This window comes from Caloenas nicobarica, chromosome 5 (genome assembly GCF_036013445.1).
Source record: "Caloenas nicobarica isolate bCalNic1 chromosome 5, bCalNic1.hap1, whole genome shotgun sequence".
NCBI lineage: Eukaryota > Metazoa > Chordata > Aves > Columbiformes > Columbidae > Caloenas > Caloenas nicobarica.
Genome location: NC_088249.1, coordinates 38,740,001 through 38,756,936, shown reverse-complemented (window position 1 = coordinate 38,756,936; position 16,936 = coordinate 38,740,001). Strand labels below are relative to the sequence as shown.

Sequence of the window (16,936 nt, the reverse complement as noted above, 5' to 3'; positions counted from 1 at the left end):
GCGATGCATTGTGGGACGCGGCGGAGGGGGCGCGGTGGTCTTCCCGCGGAGCGCCCCCTGGCGGTCGGCGTGCGGACCCCCGGCTGCAGCGCTTCTCGCCCCCGTCCGCTCGGCGCTAATGGTAACGGTAAAAAAAACACCTCACGAGCATGATCAGACACCTTTTATTGAAACAATCAGTGACAAAAAGTTACAACAATTTGCAAATGACAAACAGCGTCAGCATCAGGCGCTCACCCGCTCCGCGGCAGTTCAATCCCGCCCGCCGCCGCTCGGAGCCACTCGCCCCACGCCCGGGAGGAGCCGTCCCGGGGCTGCCCGGGCTCTGCCGGCCGCCAGAGCTTTGCCAGAACCCGGCACGGGCCGTACGGCCCTCGCGGAGTGGTTGGAACCCCTTGGTGAGCTGTGCCGCAGGCCTAAGCCCCCCCAGATTTAGTGAAGCTGATCCAGCCACCCAAGCAATAGTCTCAGTGGAGCACTAGGGGAGTTGTGCCAGGTAAGGAATGCAAAACACTATAAATAACATGGCTTTAACTAAGGCCATAATCAGGCACTCCATTTAATGTATACTTCAGGACATAGCTATATTATCTGCAGAGTGTCAGTATGTATCTTTGGTCTCCAAGTAGTGTTGTACATATACAAAATACTAGTGCAAAAGTTGGCTGGTTTTCTGCAGATCGTTTTGTGAATGATTTTGTCCAGGAATATCCTGACCTGTTCACAAAAGGATCTTCACAGTAAAAATTACATTACTTTTATTTTTCCTCTCTTCTTTGTTAACAAAATCATTCAGCTTTCCAACAAATGAACTATTCAGAAAAAAAAAGTCAAATAAAGGAAGTGTTTTACTGCTCTTTCAAGTTGCATATGTCTGACAACATCTAACACTGAATTATTTTAAAGGCTTGTGCTTTAGAAATGAAGTCTGAGGACTTCTAAGTTACCTGATTTGATTTACAACTTAACATTTACTTCCTGAACCTCCAGCTTGCAACCTTGCATAGCTATGGATATGCTGAGGTAGGACTGCGGTGTGGAGACACAGGTATCGGTACTGGGAGGGTAAGAAAACAGGGCTGGGGAAGGCACTGCTCTACCAGTTACACAGCTCCGAAGACTGAAGATGCACATGGTGGGGCAGACCAAACAAACAAAAACCTTCAGACAACCCTTTCCTCTACGGTTGCAAATTGGAGTGAGTTTGGAAAAAAAGGCAGGATACTAAGTGTGGGTGACACCAACATGCACATCACAGCAAGCTGTGGTCCTGGACTTCCGTGGCTGCTGGTTTTAGTGGAGATTCAAGCAACAGATATAACTCTGCAAAGGCCTCTTCAGCCAGGGCAAGAGTTTAGACAGACAAGGTGAGAAGGCATTTTGCATGGAGTGAGCAGGATGGAGCTTCTCTTGCAAGGAGTGTATGGATAAATTGTTCAACTGGCAATGATGGCACGTGGAAAACTTGACTTCAATCAAATGATAAGGAGTAATAAGAGTTGCAGAAAGCTAATGAGACCTGAGCAGCAGCATAATGACAGTTAACTGGAGAGAAAAGATCTCTCAGAGCAAAGCAAAATTCAGTGCCATAAATGAAGGTTTTGTATCTTCCTGGGCAGCTCTGAAACTGGTCTGACAAGATGACCTTGGAAGGAGAAATTATACTGATAGTGGCCCTTCAGCACTGGCACCATTCCAGCAAGACTTTCTCAAGAGATCAACTCATTTGGGAAGAAGTTGTTTCTTTCTATCTGCATGGTGAGGAAAAATAAGGCACTAGCCAAAACTTAATTAGGATGGAAAAAAAAAACCAAACCGAAAAGACAATCTCAGGCAGTCATAGAAAAGATATCCGAGATTTGGATTTGTTTTGTTTTGTTGTTTGTGGTGGGGTTTTTTTTTATTTGTGTGGTTTTTTTGTTGGTTTGGTTTTGTTTTGTTTTTCCTGGGGGCTGTGGGGATTAGTTGTGGTGTTTGATTGCTTTTGGTTTTTAAAGTATTATGATTAAGTTAATCATTGCTGTAAGGTGAGATTTTTAGAGTTAGCTTTAATGATCTTCTGCTCGCTAGGTCTTCTGTCTCTCAACTCCACCTCCCCCCCAAGAACAGCTGGCAGCATCTGTTGGCATCATTACTAAAGAGTTCCACAAGTAATTAATCCCTAACGTAATGGCAGGTATTATTAGTTTAAAACAAGCAAGTAAGACTTGCACATAGCATAACTGTACTTAACTGTGCTTTAACCTATCCAACAGAATTTTAATACCCTGAGTATCAAATGCCAATCCAAGACACTATAGGAACAGATGGTTACATCCCTAGTAAAAAAAGAGTGCTAGTGCTGCTATTCTCCTGGGATGATGGGAAATTTAATTTTCCTACCCTACAGGTAGTTTTTGTTGGAAAGAAGCAGACTGTGTCACCAGAAGACTACTAGCTAAGGTCAACGTATACAAACCTCATTACAAATAGATATCCCAAGCTTCATGTAAATAGAGAACATTTCCAAAGTGTATATGGCTGTAAATCTGAGAACTCTGGGCTAAGGCAACTTAAGACCCAAAGCCAGAATCATTCATCATTTTGATGTCAGAGTTTAGCACCCATGAGTTGCCATCATTCCCCAGGTACGATCCAGTCTGTCATCGCCGATGGTGCAGGCTAGCTGTTAAATTCTCTGAGTTATAAATACCGCAAGAAAGTACCTACTACTCTCTTCAGATACTTGTTCCTTGATACCATCACCAATTCAGGCTGGCAAATTTGTACTACAAAACAGCCTACTTATAATCGTTTCCCTTCTCTGTGTACCTAATTAAAATAAGTTAGGCTAGTTCAAATAAATACCTTTCTTTTTGGCTTTAAGCTTGTAGCTAAGTAGTCATTTGGTTATTTCATATTGCAAAGCTTTTCTCAGTCAGTCCCTCCAATTCACCAGTCATTTTGATGGCTCAAGCTCAGTCCTCTGCAGTTCTGCAACTGCTTGCAGGTGCTTAAGTGTTCATCCCAAATGCAAGTGCAGAAACTCCTGAATCTTTCCCCAGGAGTGCTCCTGTGCATGGGCATGTGCTTTGCTCTCTCCACCCCCCAGAACAGGCACCCCCAGAACACGATCCATAGCTGCTTGACAGAATGGAGTAGAAGGAGGATCAATTCGGTGACCTGCTCCTGGATAACTCAAGAGTTCAAAGTTTTCTTTCCCATGTTGGCGTAGACGCCCAATTGCCAGCTCAGCATATAAGGAGCTCTTCCACATACGATCATCTTCCCCTACCACTAAGAGAAAGTGACCTTCTGCTTTTTCAATGGGGATCGTGCAAGGAGAATTAGCAGGCTTTGTTGGGTCATCCAGAGCTTCGAAAGTATCATATACACCAGTGTCAGAAACACTGACCTTATTCATATCAAAGCGCAGCCCAGGCAGAGTCATCTCACCATAATGGAGGTCTGCAACAGTGTTTGAACTACAGCCGGAGATACAGACAGCAGCCACTACTTCTGGCAGGAAGGTGATCATGGAGAGTGCCAATTCTGCCCCTTTCCCAGTTCCAATCACGCCAACTCCTGGTCCCTTCACCTTCAAATAAGACAGGGGGTGGGGAAGAGAGGAAGAAAGGAGTAAAGGAAGTATGCATTATAATGGGATTAGCCATTAACTGCCTTTGGAGTTGTGTTATTGAAAAAAAAAAAAGGTTAGGTTAATTATTGATATGACCTGTTAGAAAGCTGCAGACTGGACCCAGGCTCCTCTCTCTGTTTAGTGTCTTATTTTTCAGAGACAACAAGAGCTGTCAAACCCCACAAAATAACACAGAGAGGCACAAGAAGTACCATCACACTTGGACCTCCCAGAGTCCCTACTACATAGTTCCAAGCAAATATTTTCTCTTTTTCCCAAAACAGGTATCAGGAGGTTAAAGCACTGTCTGTTTCTGTATACGTCTCAGGCAGATAAAGGAACCTCACAAATGGCATTTGACGGATTAGATAAGTAGTATTTAGTCTTTTTCTAGCCTGGAAAGTAAAACTGAAAGCAACTCAAATCAATTCCTTTGATGACTATTGAGCAGTTTTATATCTTCTTCTCTTAAAATAATTGCTTTCATTTAAACAACAACAAAAAAATCCCATCTTCATCACCACTGCTCTTGTTTGGAGGATATTGCAGCACTTTACTATTCTAATGATCGGGAATCTTCTCGTTTCCAGCATGAATTTATTTTCAGACAGCTTGTGCTGGAAGAAATCTACTCTCTCTCATATGCGTAGCCACCTATGCAGGACCTACACCTTTTCCACTATCAGGCCTAAACCTGCCCAGCAGAAACTGATACTAAAAAAAAAAAAAAAAAAAAAAAAAAAAAAAAAAAAAAAAAAAATCACCGCCACCACTTAGGCATAACTGCAGAGATCTCTCACTATACTCACCTTTGGGTGACGCTGTAGGAATCTAGCTGCGTCCTGAAAGTACTCAAGTTTTAATTCTTTCATGAATTTAGGCAGATCTTCAAAGTCAAAATACGGCAGGGAAAGGGCAGCAAACCCACGGGTGGCCAGAAGACTGGATCTAAATTCAATCAAGCCTCCTTCATCACCATACATGTCAATCACTCCTGGAAAGGGGCCATCCCCTATATTAAAAAGAAGAGGTACAGAGGATGAGTATCAAACAAGACCCTAAAAACTATCTGGTGAAGAGTGAACAACAAAATATAGAAGGCTTAAGACATTTTCTATTAATACTCATTACTTTTCCACTTGCACAGCAGAGATTACAGCGCCAGAGCTGTATTCCACTTTAGCGGTTTCAAACTAAGAATAGCTCCTTACCTCCCTGTAAAAATATGTGAAGTTAAACTTAAAAAACCAAAAAAACCAAAAAACCCCCCTCAAAAAAAACACACACAAAAAACCCCAAACCAAAACACAAAACAAAAAACACACACAAAAAATCCCCCACACAAACAAACACTGTTCTAAATGTATTTTTCAATGGTCTTAACCTCCCACTCTCAGAACAATCATCCTCTAAATCAGCTATTTTCCCACAAAGAATTCACACTTTAATTAGCAAAGTGTAAGGTCATTACTAATGAGGCAAGAGCACTGAGCTCTAGAAGTAAATTCTACAAAACTTACACAAACTCTGGAATAAGGTACATTGAGCAAAGCACAGCGAAGAGACACCCATTGCTAGATGAAATCAACTGGACATACTAGCTCTGTCTCAACATCAGCACTGTAACACTTGGCAACAGAACTGCTACTGCAGATGTGAAGAAACAGGGTAAAACCGAGCGCTATATGGGTGCAGTTATGTGTATGTGACTGATATCTAGATAAACATGCATATACAAAACTGCAGAAATAACCAGAACCACAATTTTAAACGAGTGTGTTTTTGCAGCCAAGGTCATGTTGCAATATTACTGTATGCCATGCCAGCAGGTCCTGAGTTAAGAGGCTAAGCGTACTGCCTCTTGGAACTATCAAGACCCCAGGCTGGCAATTTCTTTTTTTACTTTTTTTTTTCCTGGCCAGCAGATGTCACCACTGATGTACTCGGATCCCCAGCTCGCTGCAATTATCGCACCAGAAACAGTACCTGCTTGTGCAAGAGTGCATCAACTCTCTGGCATTACCTGTATGCAGTAAGGACCTCTGGCATTTCAAGATGCTTGAGAAAAGGAAGTTTTGGACGAAATATGCTAGATTGTGGAACCCTCCTAACTGTCGCAGGGGACTGATTTAGGGTTCAGGGGGAGGCAGAGCGCATCCGCCACACTAACTTAAAGCATTAGGAAATCACAAAAGGACTGAAACATGCTTTTAGGTTCTGTTTCTTTCAGTTCTGAAATTTTTCATAGAAATTTAATATTCTACTTGAGAGAAAATATGTCTGGATAAATTTATCATAATGCCACAATCAACAGTAACCTTTTGTTAACAACAGTCAGCTTAGATGGCTAGAAAATAAGTATTCGTTCATCACCCCTACCTGGAAAGCTTTCTAGCCAAGAAGATATGATCAGAACATAGTCAAGCATTAATGTGTTTCTCACAAAGACAACCTTTAACTTACACAAGGATACTGGACTGCCTTCCAGAGTGCTTGCACATGTTGAAGTATATAGTTTCTGCACAGCTCACTAAAAAGCAGGATGAAATGGGCTAGACAATCTTACTACTGCTTAAAAACAAACAAAACCCACCCCTGTAACTCTCCTGAATTGAGAAATCTCTTTCTTATTAAAATTACAGCCTAAGCCCACCCATGTCATCTCACTTAAGAACAGTTCACGCTCAAGATCCTTATAATAATATTAACATTTTCCATCCCTGGAGCAAAGAAAGGTATGGTGGTAATGATGGAGGATCCAGTTACAGCAATAACGATGCTAGTATCATTTAAGCAACAATTCCAGACTTTTCTACACTATTACACCACCAGACTTTCTAAAGGGAAAAATGCAGTTCAAGCTTGCAGAAGTCTAGATTCCCACTAAGCTCAGCAAAAATCCAGCTCATCCTCTAAGGCAGAATATATCAAAACAACTATGCCTCAGTGATGGAAAATCCAGAATGCTGACTAAACATTTAATCCAAAATTCAAAGTTCAATCTCCGTTGTTTTTTCTTCAGTGGACTTTGGATGTGTATCTAAATGGATAAAAAGATTATTAGTTTGGAAATCATTCACTGAAAATACTTAAATCCCAAATAATAGTAGTGGTACTTAAAAAGACTTGCTGAACCAAGTCGTTATAAAGTAGAGGTAATACGGAGGGCAGTTCTAGTAGCACAACCCTCGATAAAATACAATAAGTTTAAACCATGGCTCAAGTGTACATACACCATAATCAGTGTAAGGTTTCATTTTCCAACAACATTATCAGCCCATCAGAATATCACGCCTCATAAAGCACAACCATTCCACAAGCAGAACAGGTAGAACTTGCTCAGAAATCTATTTTGCCTTTATACCGCAGAACAACTGAAGTAACTAAACTATTAACTCAGCTTTGACTCTGGTGTTAACAGAGGTGGAATACCTATGTTTTCTAGAATCTCTTCCACTGCTCTGTGTACCGGCATGCATTTAACAGGGAGGAAAAATGCCTTTTCAGTTCAATCTTACTCCGGGTAAAATCCAAGGGAGATATAGCACAGGCTCACACAGTGAAGCGCACCAGCTTTTCCAGATATTACAGATTCCTGTAACCCAGAGCAAACATCAAACTTACTGAAAAATCGTAAACTGCGAGCAGCGACACCCCTGTCCCACAAGAGCCACCTGCCCGAGCCTGCCCTGCCCGGTGCTGCCCATAAGGACCGGGCAGCGTGGCCACGCACCAGCGGGACCGTGTGCCCACAAGCCTTTGGGAGGGTCTCCGTTAAGATTTGAAGGAAAAGAACAAAACAAAACCAAACCAACAAAAACCTGCCACCTGCCCGCAAGGCGGCGTTCACATCTAGCATGGAACGTGGATTTCCCGGGTGATTTCCTTGACATGTTTTATTTTAAGAGACTTTCCTTGCTCTGGACAGAGAAGCTGGGGGGTCCCGCCGGCCCCAGGGCGAAGGTCTCCGGCCGGGGCACTCACCGGGCGGCAGGAAGAGGGAGCCCCTTACGCCTCCCTCCTTCAGCCGGATCCGCCGCACGCCGGGGGCCGTGAACCACCTCTCCACCTTGGCCTTGGCCACCACGGGCCCGGGGACGGCGCGGGGCAGCCCGTGGCCCTGGTGCACCAACATCTCCACCTTTATCGGGGTGCCGGTGCTGCGCGGAACGAGCCGCTGGTACGGCCTCTCCATGCCGGCGGGGGCGAGGCTCCAGAACAGCCCCATGGGCTCCACGCCGGTGTAGTCCCCGCCGTGCGAGGCGTCCGTGCCCAAGTGCAGCTCGCCGCGGCCGTCCGCCCGGTAGTGCGCACACGACTGGAAGAGGCAGCCGCGCTCATCCGTCGCCACCGCCCGCAGGGTCACCGGCTGCCCCGGGCCCAGCCCCGCCACCCGCGTCTCCACCCGCTCGTCCGCCAGGCCGGCGGCGGGGGACACGGTCATGCTCACAGCCCGCCGCCGCGGCGGTGGGGCCGGCGCCGGGGCGCGGCACAGGGCCCGGGCCGAGGTGGCGGCCACCGCTCTCCACATGACGGCGGCAGATGGGCGACAGCCGCTGCGCCAACCGCAATAACGGCAGCGCGGCCACCGCCCCTCCAGGCAGCCTCAATCGATAGCGGAGCCCGCCTCCCCCCGCCCGGGCGGCGCGTTGCTACAGCGACAGCGCAGGGCCGGGACAGGCGCCTCCCGGGGGGCCGTTCCCGCCTCCGCCCCGCCCCAAACCGTCGCACCGGTCGGGGCAGGCGGCTGTTGATGCAGTAAAAAATACGGTAAATGCAAGGCGTTTAAAAACACCCATACAATTCATATAAAGCACAAACAGCAGCTTATTGTATCCACTCAGCTGGGGTTTGTAAGGCACTGACATGTTAAAGCTTTTTCAAAAAAAACCCTCAAACAATAATGTAAACTCAACCAGCACCTCATGAAGAATATTCAGTGCTTTTTCTTTCAAACTCACACTTGGATGCCCAAGGTTACTGACAATCCCTAGGTGGGGGGCATGAGCACCCCCACTGCTCCCACCTCCTCAGAGACAACCAGAAACGGAGCCCAGAGGCCTGCAGGGCCTAGTAGGAGAGACACGGGTCCCCACCACGGCAGCGCCATTGCCCCACAGCCCCTCACAGCGCCCCAAGGCCCTTACAGCCTGCCTCCCCGCACACAACAGCAGCTCCTGCAACCTGGCCTGCACAGCACTCTCTGGCAAAGATGCCTCCGGAGCTGCCATGGCAGCTTTGCAGGCTTGCAAGGTAGCAGTGCTGACAGGCTGCGGAGGCAGTAAGGGAACGTGCAGGCAGAGAGAAACTGCCCTCCAGCACTGCTGTGGACCTACACAGTGGTATCGAGCCCAATTCTGTTGTTTCTTCATGCTTATGAATTTTCCAAACCCACACAAATGTCTCATTTGTATTGCATGTGCCCAGAATGTTATGTCAGACTATGGGCTGTTGCTGTCTATAAATCATGGAATCATAGAATGTCCTGAGTTGGAAGGAACCCACAAGGATCACTGAGTCCAACTCCTGTCCCTGCATATGACAACCGCACAGTTCACACCATATGTCTGAGGGTGTTGTCCAGTCTCTGCTTGAACACTGTCAGGCTTGGGGCCGTGACTGCTCTGGGGGAAGAACCTTTTCCTGATGTCCAGCCTAAACCTCCCCTGGCACATCTTCCTGCCAGTCCCTTGGGTTCTGTCACTGGTCACTAAAGAGATCAGCGCCTGCCCCTCCTCTTCTTGTAAGGAAGCTGCAGACTGAGATGAGGTCTCCCCTCAGTCTTCTCCAGGCTGAACAAACCCAGTGACTTTAGCCGCTCCTCATACAGCTTCCCCTCCAAACCTCTCAACCAACTCCATAGCCCTCCTCTGGACACTCTGCAGTAGCTTAATATCCTTTTTACCCTGTGGTGCCCAGAACTGCACACAGGGCTCCAGGTGAGGCCGCACCAGCGCAGAGCAGAGCGGGACAATCGCCTCCCTCGCCCAGCTGGCAATGCTGGGCTCGATGCGCCCCGGGACGTGGTTTGCCCTCTTGGCTGCCAGGACACACTGTTTGCTCACGTTCAATTTGCTGTCGACCAGAACCCCCAGGACCCTCTCCATGGAGCTGCTTTCCAGCATCTCGTCCCCCAGTCTGTATGTTTAGCCAGGGTTGCCGTGTCCCAGGTGCAAAATCCAGCACTTGCCCTTGTTGAACTTCATGCTGTTGGTGATTGCCCAGTTCTCCAATTTGTCCAGATCCCTCTGCAGGGTCTCTCTGCCCTCGAGAGTGTCAACAGCTCCCCCCCACTTTTGTGTCATCAGCAAACTTAGTGAGCAATCCCTCAAGTCCTGAGTCTAAGTCATTTATAAAGACATTGAAGAGCACTGGCCCTAAGACGGACCCCTGCGGAACCCCGCTAATGACTGGTCACTAGCCCCACATAACCCCATTTATTAGAACCCTTTGAGCCCAGCCTGTCAGACCCACCCACTGCATTGTGTGTTAATCCAGCTGTATGCTGGACGTCTTGTCCAGGAGGATACTGGGAGAGACAGTATCAAAGGCTTTACTGAAATCCAAAAAGATCACGTCGACAGGCTTCCCTTGGTCAACTAGGTGGGTAACCTTGTCGTAGAATGAAATTAAGTTGGTCAGGCAAGACTTTCCCTTCATGAACCCATGCTGGCTGGGACCAATGACTGTGTTGTCATTCCAATGGGAGATAGGTTATCTGAGGATGCAGGCATAGTACTGCTGGTTTTGGTGAGTTAAATATTTAGGTATTAAGTGTTAAGGCAGATGCATTTCAGTGATGTGAGAGAAGAGAAAGGAGCCATGAAGGAGAAGAAACTGCACATGGAGAATAGAAAGATTTCTGGAGGCAGGAAGAGAGAGCAGCTTCTTTCAGAAAAATATAGAGCATGAAGCTGGCTGTGGTAAGAGCAATGGCATATAACATGTTTCCTCTGAGAAAGCGAAGGCAAATTTTCATCACAAATCTCAGCTGAGCTACCTTCCACTTAAATTCACATTCAAAGCAGACACAGCCTTACCACTATCATTTTTTTTCCACAGTTTGTAACTCTGTACTACACAACAGGAGGCCAAGACTCCTAACCGAGGTTAGAGAAGGGTGTTAAAAGGAAGCAGCTCTCATGCTCTCACCCACTGTCATCATCTAAGAAACGCAATAGCTTATTCTCTGGTGTTCTTTGTTCTCATTCAGACCCATGTAATAAAACAAATATGGGACACCAGTATCTTCAGCTGTAAGGTGACCTAACTCACATCACAGCCTATTGGATGTTCCAGATGGCTTGCCTGTGAGGTGTTGGCAGAAGAAGGCTTGGATCTGCTGCCAAGCATCTATCTGTGCCTTGCAGTGTGCCTTGGGCTCCCCTCCCCACACCACAGGCCTGCCAACTAGCAGGTGCATTGAGGCTGCACACATTGGGAAAAACGGGGGTTCAATGTAGTGCCCTGCTCCAGGATAACAGACTATCTCAGGCTTTTCCTTCCCATGAGCTTGCAAACGTTTGCTCCCCTCAACTGCAAAGAATTCACTTTTCCAGTTGCGATCATCCTGGCCCACAATGAACAAGAAGCGACACGTGGCCTTCTCCAAAGGGATAAAGCTTTGGCGGTCAGGCCCTTCTAAAGGGTTGTTCAGTGCATCGACAATATCAGCAATCCCCAATTTGCCAACCTTGATGCGTTTTGTATCGACACCAAGCGGTGGAATGGTGATGTCCTTGTAGCGCAGCACTGCGCCCACATTTGCCACTGAGCTGTTGATAAGGGCAGTGGCTGTGATGCCTTTCAGGAAGGAAGCCATGGAGATGCAGAGTTCACCCCCCTTTGAGATTCCAAGCAACCCAATCCCTGGACCTTTAACCTGGAGGGGAAAGAAGAGAAAACATAAGCAATGAATCACAACAGATCACTTCTTCAAAATGTTGCCATGTTCACAGCAGTGTCTGTTCTGAATCTGAACCCCACGTATAGCCATCTAAGGTCCTGTGTGCGGGGCCCATGTCTGAGGGATCCTGGGGCACTGCTCCGTGCTTGATTTACAATCATAAGCCCTGCTAAAACTGCAGCATCATCCTAACAAAGCTACAAGGCTCAGTGCTGAAGCATACGCAGAGGGTACAGCTGTGCTTGCAAAGAGCACGCAGATGTGCAGCCTCAGATTCACTTTGCTTATAAGGCAGTTCAGGGTAGAGAAGAGGCAGGGGAGGCCTCTTCTACGAATGACTTCTTTCAGTGCAAAATGCTCAAGTCAGCAATGACTATGCTACTGTCATCAGTTATGATAATGTATTTCTTATGTTCAAGCACTGTCTTTGACTCCCCTATTAAGAAACTAACATGGGGTAGCAGACTCCACATCAGCTGCTCTCTCGTTTCTCTAGTATGCTTGGTGTCTAACTCACAGTGAAAAGGAAGTATTCTGAGGTAGCTTACTCATTAAAGTGTAACTTAAAAAAATAACCTATTGAAACCATTTTTCTAAGCCTCCCTCTAAAGCCAACCTAGAATAGGTTACCTTCACTTTGCTTTACACAGGCAAATTAACTAGAATAGGAAAGCTAAATGATCTTACAGGGTGCTGAAATCCTCTAAGGATACTGGAAGAAGATTAGCTAATATCACAACTGCTCCAATATCCAAAGACCCTCAGGGGTAAAAAGGCTCTGAGACAGCATCAAAATTTAATACCTTTTGTACCTTATCACCAGTGTAACAGGCTGACTTTGAAGCATGGAAAAGGGGAAATTAGAAAATATGGCTGCAACATTGCAATGTGTTAAAAACATGATGGGGCTATCAGTGGAGGTGTTAATGGGAGGCTATGGTGCTGCTCTCAGGGAAAAAAAAAAAAAAAAAGAGGGGAAAAAGGCAAATTTTAGAGTTTTTTGGGCAGAAAGGTGGCATAAGCAGTTAGAGTGACTGAATAGCAACAAAGACTTTTAACAACTCATCTTCCTGAGATTGAGGAAGGTATTTATTTTGAGTTCTCCAGAGAGACCAAGTATTGCCTTGTGCAATTCTACTATTTTTGTTGTGCACAGCTACTTTGAAGCAGATGCAGAACCAAGCAGGACTCTCTTCCAAGATGTGCTGACATAGAAGGATTCCTGAGTTCACAACTGGAAGGATTCTTGAGTTCACAACCCGCTACTAAAAAACACATTCGCCAAATACCGACATCTGGAGTTACTTTAACAACTTACACAATACACAGCAATGAATGTGTACTAGTAGACTTCCTTGAGACCTGGATCACAAGAGGCTTATCACGTGCTCCATGGCTGAAAAGAGCATTTAGTTTCAAAGGACAGAGCATAAACCTAAAAGCCCCACTGGAAGTCAAATAAGCCTCCAGGCAACTGGTACCCTAGTTATGACACTTGGTTGAATGGTGCAGAAATTACCAGTATGTGACCCACTTGTCACTCTGTCACCTGGCCAGTTCAAAGGGAAGAACTGGAATAATCTGACAGAGAACCATTGTGATGGGAGTTAAAGATGTGAAACAAATTAATTACTGCCAACTTGAACAGAGATGCTATTTTAAGTAGAGCAGCTCTGCCCCATCTGCTGTCTGACAGGACCTGACAGTTCTCTGTAGTAAGGGAGTGCCAATGAACAAACCAACCTGGGTGTGTTGTAACATATAGTTTACGGCTTCTTCAAAATACTCCAGGTGTAATTCCTTCATCTCTTTGGGGAGATCTTCATAGCTGTAGAAAGCCAGAGCCAGCACAGCAAAGCCATAGTTGGCCAGCAGGCATGCCCTGTATTCAGGGAGTCCTCCTCCGGCTCCGTACAAGTCAATAATTCCTGGAAAGGGTCCATTTCCTGCAAGACACCATGTAACAGGACACATTAACCCACTATTTTAAATGCACATTCCAAACTAATTGGCCTGGGAATATGTCTTTTTAAAAAAGAAAAAAATTGAAACCAAAACCATAGCAGCAGAATGGTACTAAGGGTCCTAAATCCCTGTGCCAATGACTAAATTGCTTCAAGATTAAACAAGACAGCACAAAATAGCAGGCCTGCTAATGTTTTGGATAACACCAGGGAACACATGACTGGAAGGGAAGGGACCCATTGACAGTCACGACTAGTTCTCTCTGTCATGTGAATTCACTGCAAAGGTATCAAGCTCTGCTTCAAAAATAGCCAGAAGGCTTCTCCCCAGTGCATTTGTCAGAAGATTGATCCAAAAAATCTCATCTGATGGTTCCAGCTTCTCAGTTTCAGTATAAATGTACTATAGTCGCTTATTCTGGGACTAAGAGAATGAAGTATTTGCAATCAGTCTTGCTAACCTGGTGAGGGAAGCTTTATATTAAGTTCATCAGGGGACAAGGACTGAAGTCCAGAGCTGAGACGGATTGCTGCAAAGTGATAACCAAGTATGGAAAGGAGGAGGCCAAGACGGAGACTCCCATTCTTGCTCAGAAGGAAGGGTGAGGCTTCCCTCAGGTGTCTGCAGACTAACGTGCAGAACTTGGGCAACAAACAAGAAGAACTGGAAACTCACTTCCATCCACAGGGCTAAAAGGCCATCAGAGGCAGGGGCACTGGCTGAGACAGCATGTATGGTTTTGGCACTATCATGGAGGACTTACCAGGCATAGGCAAGGAGGAAGGTGAAGAGAGGAATGCATGTACTATGTAGAGGAGTTCCTTGAGTACGCAGCATTCCAGAGACATGCTTTGTGAAAGCCTCTGGGTCACAGGGGGAAGGAGAGGTGGGATGTAGAGGTGGTGGGGCTGGCAGAGGCTACCCAGCCAAGAGGAGGCAAGAGATGAGGCTTCCTACAGACAACTCACAGAAGTCTGGACAGCCACTGGGATGACAACACAACATTTTTCAGGCAATCTGGAAACCTCACAGACCCCCTCAATCACTCTTCGGCAAAAATACTGTACGGCTAAACCTGTCTCACGCTTTACTTGGATCTTCTGCTCATAGAGAACTGGTCGGGGACAAATGTGGCAGCAAAAGGCAGCTTGGGCTGGAGCAACTATGAAATTATTGAGTTGAGTACCTGGGGAAAGGCTGGGAAGGGAACCAGCAGGTTTAGGACTCTAGACTTCTAGAGAGCAGCCTTCAACTTACTCAGAGAATTATTATACTAGCAGAATTCCCTGGAAAACAAACAGCCAGGTAGAGGAAAGGTACCTTGAAGGCTGACTGACACCACCTCTCACAGCATTTGGAAACAAAAGAAGTGCTGTGAGCAATGCCTTCGTATCCAACAGCAGTTAATGAAACAAACTCACACGTGTTTTAACTCATGTAGCTGCACTAGGAGTGTGGCCAGTAGATCAAAGCTGGCCGGGCTAATCAGACTGCTCCTTAAAGAGTGGTGAGATCCAGTTCCCCCTCGTCCTCCGTCTGGTACTGGGCGCAAGAGGAGGGCCTGGCTCCGGGCCCGGGAGCACAGAGCGGAGCGGAGGCAGCACCCGCGGGGAAAGGAAGGAGCCCGGCACGGCCGGTACTCACCGGGGGGCAGGAAAAGCGTCGCCCGGATCCTCCCCTCTCGCACCGGGACTCTCCGCACCCCATCCCGCAGGAACGCCCGTTCATGCTGCGCCTGGGCCAGGAGCCGCCCGGGGGGGTCCCCGTGGCCCTCAAACACCTCCAGCTGCAGGAGGAAGGGGCTCTGCACGTCCCGCTTCACCAGCCGCCGGAACGGCTTCTGGGGCTGCAAAGCCCAGAGCAGCCCCATGGGCTCCAGGCCCGAGAAGCTGCCTCCCGGCAGCGCGGGGCAGCGGCCGAGGTCCAGCTCCCCGTCGTCCCCCGCCTGGTAGCGGGCGCAGGCCTGGAAGAGCTCGCCAGACTCGTCCCGCAAGGACGTCCGCAGCGTGACCTGCTGCCGCGGGCCGAGGCCCTGCACGGCGATGGCCAGCGGCTCATCGAAGAGGCTGCGGGCGGCGAGCGAGAGGCGGACGGAGGGGGCCGTGGAGGAGAGGCCGCGGGCTGGGGCCATCCCGAGGACCCCCGCGGGGCTGCGGCGCCGCGGAGCTCCAGGCGCGGGGCTGGGGCCGGGGCAGCGCAGCCGCCTCTGGCAGTCGCGGGAGCTCGCCCGGCACAGGCAGCGGGCAGTGACCTGCCACATGGCCCGGGCCGCTTCCGCCTCGGGGGGCAGATTCCGGAACGGGTCCCCGCGGGACCGGGACTGTGCTCGGGAGGGCGGTCCCGGAGCGCCACTGGCTCGCCCCGGCGGGGCGGAGCGGGGTCTCTCGCCCCGCCTGCCTCCTTCCCTACCTTCCCTTTCCTCCCGGCTGTGGGACAGTTCTCTGACGAATACTCCGTGGTCTGAGAGACGTCTTGGACCCGCGAACTCCTCCTCGGTGTCCCCCTGGGCTTCCCAGCGCCGAGCGGTGGATGTGGACGGGGGGACGTGCGGAGAGGGGGGCAGAGGTGTTGACGAGCCACCGAGCGGAGGGGATTCATTGTCCTGACAGGGAAGAGCCTGTGTGTGACCGGCCACACAGAGATGGGGCAGCCCGGGCAGCGCAGGGGCTCCTGCCCGCCGGCAAGCGACCCCGGCCGTGCAGCGCAGTCAGGGGGCAGGAGAGACCCCCAGCCCCAGCCGAGGTGGGGAGAAGGCAAACCAGCGCCAGCCCAGCATCGCCTCAGAATCACAGAATCACAGAATGTTAGGGATTGGAAGGGACCTCGAAAGATCATCTAGTCCAATCCCCCTGCCAGGGCAGGAACACCCAGGTGAGGTTACACAGGAAGGCGTCCAGGCGGGTTTTGAATGTCTCCAGAGAAGGAGAATCCACAACCTCCCTGGGCAGCCTGTTCCAGTGTTCCGTCACCCTCACTGAGAAGAAGTTTCTTCTCAAATTTAAGTGGAACCTCTTGTGTTCCAGCTTGAACCCATTACCCCTTGTCTTACTGTTGGTTGTCACCGAGAAGAGCCTGGCTCCACCCTCGTGACACCCACCCTTTATATATTTATAAACATTGATGAGGTCACCCCTCAGTCTCCTCTTCTCCAAGCTAAAGAGACCCAGCTCCCTCAGCCTTTCCTCATAAGGGAGATGCTCCACTCCCTTAATCATCTTTGTGGCCCTGCGCTGGACTCTCTCCAGCAGTTCCCTGTCCTTCTTGAACTGAGGGGCCCAGAACTGGACACAATATTCCAGATGCTCATGTCTTCTTACCGCCTCTTCCTGGGCAAGCCGGGTTATGTCTCCACCAGGCTCTGCCAAGCCCGGGCACCTGCATAGCCAGATGAATTAGGAAGGATGCTCAGGGTGCCCAAGGGTGCAAGACGGATGAGGAAGGGGCGC

The 16,936-nt window shown here is 48.5% G+C and overlaps 2 protein-coding genes across 2 annotated transcripts; both read right to left on the bottom strand.

Moving 5' to 3' along the window:
• Positions 1-148: 148 nt before the first annotated feature.
• LOC135989540 (acyl-coenzyme A thioesterase 1-like) lies at positions 149-8,150 on the bottom strand. Its single transcript, XM_065636440.1, has 3 exons — positions 7,604-8,150; positions 4,429-4,631; positions 149-3,577 (listed from the first exon to the last, which is right to left on the bottom strand). The coding sequence occupies exons 1-3, from the start codon at positions 8,148-8,150 to the stop codon at positions 3,002-3,004; spliced, it is 1,326 nt and encodes a 441-aa protein (XP_065492512.1). The 3' UTR covers positions 149-3,001.
• A 2,328-nt stretch (positions 8,151-10,478) lies between these two features.
• LOC135989336 (acyl-coenzyme A thioesterase 1) lies at positions 10,479-15,799 on the bottom strand. The gene is made up of 3 exons (XM_065636110.1): positions 15,135-15,799; positions 13,269-13,471; positions 10,479-11,501 (listed from the first exon to the last, which is right to left on the bottom strand). Exons 1-3 carry the CDS (start codon positions 15,748-15,750, stop codon positions 10,896-10,898), a joined length of 1,425 nt encoding a protein of 474 aa, XP_065492182.1. The 5' UTR covers positions 15,751-15,799; the 3' UTR covers positions 10,479-10,895.
• Positions 15,800-16,936: the final 1,137 nt, after the last annotated feature.

What these genes read in the sequence shown, in the direction of transcription:
- LOC135989540 (XM_065636440.1), bottom strand. Translation starts at nt 8,150, where the DNA reads ATGTGGAGAGCGGTGGCCGCCACCTCGGCCCGGGCCCTGTGCCGCGCC. An exon ending in CTCCCTCTTCCTGCCGCCCG is followed by an intron (nt 4,632 to 7,603) that starts GTGAGTGCCCCG and finishes TTTTTAATATAG; the next exon opens with GGGATGGCCCCTTTCCAGGA. An exon ending in TCCTACAGCGTCACCCAAAG is followed by an intron (nt 3,578 to 4,428) that starts GTGAGTATAGTG and finishes TCTTATTTGAAG; the next exon opens with GTGAAGGGACCAGGAGTTGG.
- LOC135989336 (XM_065636110.1), bottom strand. Translation starts at nt 15,750, where the DNA reads ATGTGGCAGGTCACTGCCCGCTGCCTGTGCCGGGCGAGCTCCCGCGAC. An exon ending in GACGCTTTTCCTGCCCCCCG is followed by an intron (nt 13,472 to 15,134) that starts GTGAGTACCGGC and finishes GGTGTCTTGCAG; the next exon opens with GAAATGGACCCTTTCCAGGA. An exon ending in ATATGTTACAACACACCCAG is followed by an intron (nt 11,502 to 13,268) that starts GTTGGTTTGTTC and finishes TTTCCCCTCCAG; the next exon opens with GTTAAAGGTCCAGGGATTGG.